Source organism: Gossypium arboreum, chromosome 11 (assembly GCF_025698485.1).
Source record: "Gossypium arboreum isolate Shixiya-1 chromosome 11, ASM2569848v2, whole genome shotgun sequence".
NCBI lineage: Eukaryota > Viridiplantae > Streptophyta > Magnoliopsida > Malvales > Malvaceae > Gossypium > Gossypium arboreum.
In genome coordinates, this window is record NC_069080.1 from 121,089,089 (window position 1) to 121,097,228 (window position 8,140).

At 36.4% G+C, this 8,140-nt stretch overlaps 1 protein-coding gene across 3 annotated transcripts; it reads right to left on the bottom strand.

Annotated features, from left to right (window-relative positions):
* Positions 1-291: 291 nt before the first annotated feature.
* On the bottom strand, positions 292-4,348 carry LOC108470584 (cyclin-H1-1). 3 transcript variants are annotated; one of them, XM_017771936.2, is made up of 13 exons: positions 4,075-4,348; positions 3,743-3,793; positions 3,414-3,486; positions 3,206-3,324; positions 3,030-3,103; positions 2,596-2,716; positions 2,439-2,507; positions 2,067-2,108; positions 1,719-1,796; positions 1,274-1,332; positions 1,091-1,175; positions 896-984; positions 292-796 (listed from the first exon to the last, which is right to left on the bottom strand). In XM_017771936.2, exons 1-13 carry the CDS (start codon positions 4,132-4,134, stop codon positions 721-723), a joined length of 996 nt encoding a protein of 331 aa, XP_017627425.1. In that variant the 5' UTR covers positions 4,135-4,348; the 3' UTR covers positions 292-720. The 3 variants fall into 3 exon arrangements, with proteins under 3 accessions (XP_017627425.1, XP_017627424.1, XP_052878225.1); XM_017771935.2 differs by having other exon boundaries at positions 292-799; XM_053022265.1 differs by having other exon boundaries at positions 292-799; positions 3,414-3,510; positions 4,075-4,129.
* Positions 4,349-8,140: the final 3,792 nt, after the last annotated feature.

Here is an 8,140-nt window from a genome sequence, read left to right on the forward strand (position 1 = left end):
GCATGTTTCGATTTGCTACAATTTCCATTTTCAAGATTACAAAATCATTAATAACAAGTTTTTAGAACTATATGAGTACTCAAATCAGTCAGATTGATTATCAATTTTTAATTTGATCAGTTCGACATGCCACACCTGTTTGTCCAATTTAATTTAATCAATTATTAAAATAATAAAATAAAAATTAGTTCAACCGGTCCACACGACCAATTCAATCAATTCACGTGTCCATCGATCCAACCGACCAGTCTGAAAACAGTGCGTCAAAGTTACAGCATGAAAAATCAGAAATTGGTAATCAATAAGTTTTTCATTTCTTCAATGTAATAAAAATGAACAAAGCATCTTTGATGGAGAATTCGAGAGAAAAAGTTACAGATACTAAGTCCTATGCCATAATTCACTTTCTAAGTAACCAAAAACCTATGTTCCATCATATGGAATCAGAGCCCTATTGTCAGCAACCCCATAGGATTTAGTTCTTCTCCAAAAGGGTCTGGTCACCATACAGAATGTGCTGATGTCTCGTACATGAACCAACTCTGCCACAATAGTCACCGAAAATGGGTTGTTTCGATAGCCCTTGCTCTCAGTTCAACCATGTTATTGTTGGCCTCCTACCAGATTGGTAACGGGATAATATGGACTATAGACCAATCTCGAGAGGAGTTAAACCAAACTAATGACTTCATTGAACAAAGGTAATTCCAATATGTGAGGTTAAGCAAGGGATGGTCCGTTATGAGCTTCATTCAAACTCTTATGGGATTTGTGCCGTTTCTTCTCCCGCTTCTTACTGCTGTTACAAAACCAATAATCAGCATGAATCCACATAGAAAGTAGGTATACAAAAAAACATCTCGTATCTACATAGAGTGAATTGTACGGAACATACTCGTCATGCGAGCTATGCCCCCAACAAGATTTCAGTTTCCGGTTTATGTGCTTCATATCCTTTTCTGTGGGGAACTTGAATTTCCTAACCTATATATGTTGCCAGCCAAAGTATATAATTGAATCAGTGAAACCTTGTACGGATTTATTGCTGAACTGGATTTACGTCAAAAATCAAATCACAATGGAACTATACCCAAGCATCTATAGCATCTAGAGATTCTATCAGCTGCAAAATGGTGTGCTCGGAATTCTGGCGTGCAAGAATTCTTCTTAGGTATCTGCAAAGAACACAACAAAGACTTGAAATAAATTGTAAAATATTAATTTATCATACTCCTAATTAAAAGAAATTCATGAATTATGAAGCAGCTCATACCCCTCAAAGTCGAGAACTCTATGCATCTCATTCGCATTGCGTAAAGCAGCCAATGCCAACTGTAACATAGCAACAGATAAGCAAAGCCATGAGAATCATATTATAGGAAGATCAATCAATCCATGATACAGATTTGATCAATTGCAAATGAGAACATGCATAACAATTAGCACATTACAACAAGTATAGGACGCTTATATTCATAATAGATCATGAAAGAGGGGTTTGTTATGCTAAAATTTCAACAAAGTTTCTATTTAAAACTCAGTTCTGTTCAGGTGAAATTAATTAAAGAAAAAAAAAATTATCCACAAGTAAAGAACCAATTTTTTTATGAGAACTAATTGATATGGCCTTCTCAAAAGATATTCTCTGTGTAGACTATCAATTGAGCAAAATATGGCAAAAGATTCGCTCAAAATGGAGTTTGAACTATAAAGAGTACCTGGCCAGGAGGAAAAAGATGTGGAGCATCAGTAAGCATAATTTTGTCAACTTCCAACCTTGCAGTTTCTTGCAAATCCTATACAATATTAACACGTCAATTGGACACATAGAAAACATCTTAGGAAGATAAAGTCGGGCATTTGTAATTTTGGAGGCTATATATTGCCAGCATTAAGTCAATGCCCTAGCCACGATAGTATAAAGATACAAGTTTGGATCAGATTAACCAAAAGTTCAAAGATAGGAGCTCCATTGCATGTCAAACCAAAAATTGAAAACTCTCCAGAAAATGAGTAGGAATGGGGCTATCAAACATAATATTCCAGAGGACAATAACAAATATTACCTTCAGCATTTGATTTTCGTCATCCTTTACTCCACAGAATTCCTAGAGAACCAACACTTTTGTCATTAATTATTAGGGGGAAAATGAATCGCACAGACTAAATCAGAGCAGAATGCAATAGAAAGGGTATCATAACAAAACCCCTTTTCTTTGTATCAGTTCACCAAGATGGTTAGCTCATGATTATATTGATTATTGACCACAGACTAAGGGTTCCAAAAGTTAACTTTTTAACTACTGATATAAATAATATTGAGTAAACAAAAAAGGGAAAACAAATGATTACCCCAAATAACAACTTAAGATTTACTTGTAAATATATTTTACAACTATAGAAGGAAGAACAAAAGGATAATCAGTAACCAAACCCACCTCCATGTCATTGACAAAACCTTCAACTGAACGATAGGGTGCATAAACAATGAGATCAAATTCCAGACTCTGCAAATCCAGTTATGTACTTTTGAGAAGCAATAGCAAAAGAAAAAAGCAAGACTAAAAGAAAAAGGAAGGAGAACAGTAGCCATACCTGATACACTATCATCTCGTAATTGAGAATCATTTGATGATCCTGTGAAATCCCCTTACCAAGCTCCTCTGCTGACACATGATTTTCTTCTATCTTACAGGCCGCATACACACAGGTTAACCTAGAGTTATAAAGAAACTTTTCCAATTTAACAATTACATTATTCTCTAAAGAAAGTTTAGTATTCAATGGTGATTATCAGTCAAAGTAACATTTCTTCCACCACCACATACGAAATGACAAAGTCAGGGACAATATACAAATTCCAAACAGTATGTTGCTTACCTGATATTTTCATACATTTTTAAAATAGCACATGATGCATTTTTCTAACATACTCTTAAGCGCAAATCAGAATGACTCATCCAGCATATTACATGCAGAGATAAAGAGCATTGGAGCTTGTATCTGAAAGAGATTTAGAAGACTCGTACATTATATGTTTTGGATGATGTTCCATGACCGACCATTGCAGGTAAAACCTTTTGAAATAAATTAGAGCAGTTGCCTGCAAAACATGAACCACAAACAGAATCACATTGATCATGGCCTCATATTTATTTATAGTATGACCATTATCCAAAAAAAAAAAAAAAAAGGTAGTAAGTACCTGAATTTTATTAGGAAAGTAGAATGCACTACAAACTTCTCGAAGTTTGTTCTCATAAAACACTCGCATGAACTGTTCTTCTTCAATGTTAAGAGGTTTTGGACGAGAATGCTTGTCAGCTGACATGAACAATCAAAATATTACATGGTACGCTCGATGACCTAGCACCTCACAATAGAACTAAAAAGTAAAAGAAAATTTCATTTACCATTATCTCTTGCAATAGGTTCAGGGTATGATAGTGAACCATCAGCGTCTACTTCCATTTGTGTTGTCCCATACTTCAGAATAAATCAGCAAGTCAGCTTCAATAAAATGAACACCAGAAAGAAAATTTCCACTAGGAATGGTTTCAATAATGGTGGTTTGCAACTGACAACATTTAAATGCTTCTAATGGGAAGTAAAGAAGGGAGTTCAACACCAATTTCATCTAATCTACTAAAACGATAATCCGAAGGTACACTATGCAAACACACACTCAAGCTCGCGCATATAGACATACATACAAAACTGAAAAGAAAGGACTCTGTCATACCTTCTCCAGTGTTTGTATTGCTCTTTGATTTGCAGCCTTGTATTTCTCAACCTATATCAGCAAAAAAAAAATTAAAAACAAAACACAAAAGAACCTAATTTAAACTTGAGAAAGTTCTCAATTAATTGCAATTCCTACTTTTCTATCTTTTCAATCTCTTCTTACATCAATAAAGCATCCATGAAGAAAATTAAGCAAAAAACATTAACACCAGCAGCTTGTAATCAATATAAACAGTGGAAACGGAAAAACATTGCAAAGAAAAACAATTGGTTTTTTCCTCACATTTAAGAAACAATGAAATTTCTCTTTTTTTCTTTCATATTATTTACCAGTTCTTGAGGCGAGAAGATCCAGTTAGCTCTATGAGTCGATGTATGAAAATCAGCCATGAAGAACTCAGTAACTCGCTAGCCCCTGACTCAGCAATTCGATCGCAGCTACGCAAAATAATTTCTCCAGCCACTCAACACACTCACATCTCCCCAAATTTTAAGTCTTTCCAAATTCAGATCCGGGTTCCAACGCCCGACCAGGAATATCAACCCGCTTCTAAGCTCACTTTGTGAAACCCCCATTATCCCCTCCACCAAGCCTCAACTTCAAAGCCCATTTAAAGTACTACTTCAGCCCATAAACGTTTCTACTTAGTTTTATACATTTTCATAATTTTTTATCATTAATATTTTACTAATATGATTCTCATATTTTATTCTATTTATGTCGATCATATGTTAAAATTTTAGTAAATTAAAATTTCTAAATATATGTTTAATGTAAAAACTTTCAATCATTAACATACATTAATAAAAATAATATTTTAAATTAATATGATAAATATAATGATTAATTCGTAAATTTATATGCATAATAAATATAAATATATAAATAAATTCAACAATTAAAATGCTAACTTAATAATCGCAGAAAAATCATAGAAAAGTGTAAAACTATCTATGTAAATGAATCCATATATATAACGGTAAGTTTTCTTTTACTTTTCGTCGAATTTTATATAAAGTCTTCATACTATACATTTTTAATAAATTTAATAACTTTTTTTATTTTTTTGAAATATTTATTTTCACTGCTCGATTAAATTTTCCATGAATCTCATCAAATAATTTGCATGACATATTTTTATACTGTTGGAAAAATATATTTTTTCTTTTGTTGTCTTTTTAATTTGCAAAAGCAAAAACTTATCTAATTATAAAAATTTTAAAAAAAAAAAAACCTAAACGTGTTGGTATTTGGAAAAATTAATGAGAAAATTTGTCCCAATGCCAAAAATATTTTTTATTTGAAAAGCAAGCAACTAGACTCACTCGACCTTCGTTGCCAACGACTAGTATATGCATTTGTCAGTCTTTAAACTCTCCCTTTGCTTCTTGCACAACGGCCCAACAGCCATGACTCTTCTTACATCACCAACTCCTGTACACTTGTTTTGTGGCTGTCGTTCGTCATTGGTATAACTTTGAAAGGCACCGTTCGTGCTCATCTCTTACCTCCTCTACCATAGGGTACCTCCCTCTATCCTGAAAGAATCCATCCTCCGAAGGAGCCTATTCAGATCCAATCACATTCGCCCTCTGTACACCTCTTGAAGCCAACCAATCACCCCTTTAATTTGGTCAAGACTACTAACTGTTCGAAACTCTAGTTAGAGATCCCGAACTCCGAGATCTGAAAAAAAGAGGCTTCAAGCTCTCCAAGGCTATTCATTGTTGCTGGACGCTTGGTCTTTGAGCGGTCGGACATCACCCCTACTTGTCGCATTTGCCATTCCATCAGTTGCCCATTGGCCATTTATTCAGCGTGATGAGAAACAATTGTAGAATAATAAGTTTTGGACTTAAAATAGTCCTCTACCTTTCTCAGTAGAGGCTATTATTACGTCGACTTTCGCTCGCCTTTCTTCGGTATTATGTCTTTCCCTCGAGGATAAAGACATGCCATTTTGTTGTGTCGATGATGGTCTTGTTTTGTACTAGTCAAAGCTTTGGCTATCGTCTAATTGTACCAAGCTTGTTAAAAGCTTTGGCTTGTTCGAAGTTATCGCTTTTGTTCACTTGTATCAAGCTTGACACTTGTTGCTTGTAAATTTATTTCATATATGAAAGTTTCTCATTGAACAAAAAAAAAAAATCAAATTATAGTAGGACTAAAGCTACTAAACGGCTTATCTTGGCGTGCATCTCGTCCTCATCCATGCAAATTTTGTGAACGGTGAGCCTTCTGATTCTTTCCAAATCGGAGGTTAAGGTAAGGTGACTCTCTTTCTCCGTATTTATTTGTGTTGGGAATGGAACGACTCGCTCATAGAATTACTATGGAGGTCCAGGCAGGAAAATGGAATCTGATTCATCTAAGACGGGAAGGCCTGGCATTATCACATCTTTTCTTTGTTGATGATCTGGTTTTGTTTTGCCAAGCTGAAGTGAGCCAAGTGACATTGATTAAAAATTTTCTTGAAGAGTTTAGTGCCCTTTCTGGTCATAAGGTGAATGCTCGCAAAACACAAGTATGCTTTTCGAGTAATGTGGAGAACGAGTCAACGGATTCGTTGGATAGCTTGCTTAGGTTCCAAAGGGTCAATGATCATGGGCGCTATTTAGGTGCACCTCCTTTCCAAAAACGCATCATGAGGAGAGATTTTCATTTTGTTATTGACAAAATTAGAAGCCGGTTAAATGGATGGGATGCTAAACTGCTGTCTATGGTTAGGAGAGTCACATTAGCTAAATCGGTTATGATGACTATGCCTAACTACTTCATGCAGACAACTTTAATCCCTATTGGGGTTTGCACGAAATTGAAAAACTTGTGAGGAATTTTGTTTGGGGTGCCTAGGAAGGGAATAGAAAGGTGGCACTTGTGAGTTGGGAGGCAATATGTTAGCCAAGTAACGGGGGAAGCTAGGGTCTCCACCATTTAAATTTACAGAATATGGCTTTTCTTTTAAAATTGGCCTTCCAAATTATTGCGAATGGTAGTGATCTATTGGTGCAAGTGTTACAATCTAAATATCGAATCAAAGGTAAAATCCCTTTGTCGACTGGGAGGCCAAATAGCTCATTCATATCGAAATCCATTTGAAAAAGTGTGGCCTCAATTTTTGCGTTCAATTACCGGTCAATTGGGAATGGGCGGACAGTAAGATTTTGGAAGGATCGGTGGGTGTCGGGTTTGGAGATGTTGGATAATTACTATCTAATACCAGCTCAAATGGAACTGGCGTTATTGGTGTGTGATATGGGAAATGATGTCAGTTCTTGGCTTTGGGAGAAATTTGAACATTTACTTAGGACATTCTACTTCGAATAGCGGCTATACGGCCTCCATTGAATACAACTAGCGATGATGTGTGTGTGGAGTAACAGTACCTCAGGTCAGTTTACCATAGCTGCTGCCATATGTCGATGGCTAAGAGTTCTTGACAACAGGTTGACAGTGTATGGTCTTTGATTTGGAAATGTCCAAGTCCTTAACGTGTTAATAACTTTTTATGGCTCGTGAGACTGGAACAGTTATTGACAAACAAAAAAAGGTGTCGTAGAGGTCTTTCCTCGTTTCCTATCCGTGTCATTAGTAGGGCTGCCACCGAAAGTTTAATTCATCTACTTCGAGATTGTTCAAGTACTAGATTAATTTGGCATCGTTTCTTACGGGTTAGGAGGAATGCATCTTTTTTCAATCTCCCCCTCCATGAATGGCTAATTGCGAATCTCACAAACAAAGTGGCTATTGTGGATGGCATGCAATGGAATACCCTGTATGGCATAATTTGTTGGCAAATTTGGAAGCAACAAAATCGGCTTGTTTTTGCTATGAATTTCAGTGCTGGTAAGATATGTGTCAAGAGCATTATATGGGCGAAACATGAGTCAAATGCTGACTTACGTAATGGATAGCCTAGAAACCACCAATGGAGGGGTGGGTCAAATTGAACTGCGATGGGTCTGTGCGAGGGATTGGTGGTGTATTGAGGGGTTGGATTGGTAACTGGATACTGGGCTATTCTCGATTTCTTAGCTCATGTTTGATCATCGAGGAATAATTATGGGGAATGTTGGAGGGACCGAAAGTGGCGTGGAGCTTGGTGGTACGGCGACTTGAGGTGGAAGATGACTACGCAACAGGGATTATGTTAGTAATGATGCAACGAAGTGGAAGCAGCGGACTGAGACTCAAGACATAAAAGCTTTGTGTTGCAAGCCTTGGGAGATAGTGGTTAAACAGGTTAATAGGGAGGCAAATCAACTAGGGGATGGTATTACAAAGATAGCCCACGGAAGAGATAAAACGTTGGACAAGCATACACATCCACCAGCGCACTTGTGGGGAGTTTTTCTCAGTGATGCAATGGGGTGGAACTCATGATCGAAAGGTCCC

Excerpts from the sequence above, each read along its gene's own strand:
- LOC108470584 (XM_017771935.2), bottom strand. The coding sequence starts at position 4,134 with ATGGCTGATTTTCATACATCGACTCATAGAGCTAACTGGATCTTCTCG. Across the intron at positions 3,325-3,413 it reads ACCTATTGCAAGAGATAATG|CTGACAAGCATTCTCGTCCA; the intron begins GTAAATGAAATT and ends TGTTCATGTCAG. Across the intron at positions 1,797-2,066 it reads ACGAAAATCAAATGCTGAAG|GATTTGCAAGAAACTGCAAG; the intron begins GTAATATTTGTT and ends AATATTGTATAG.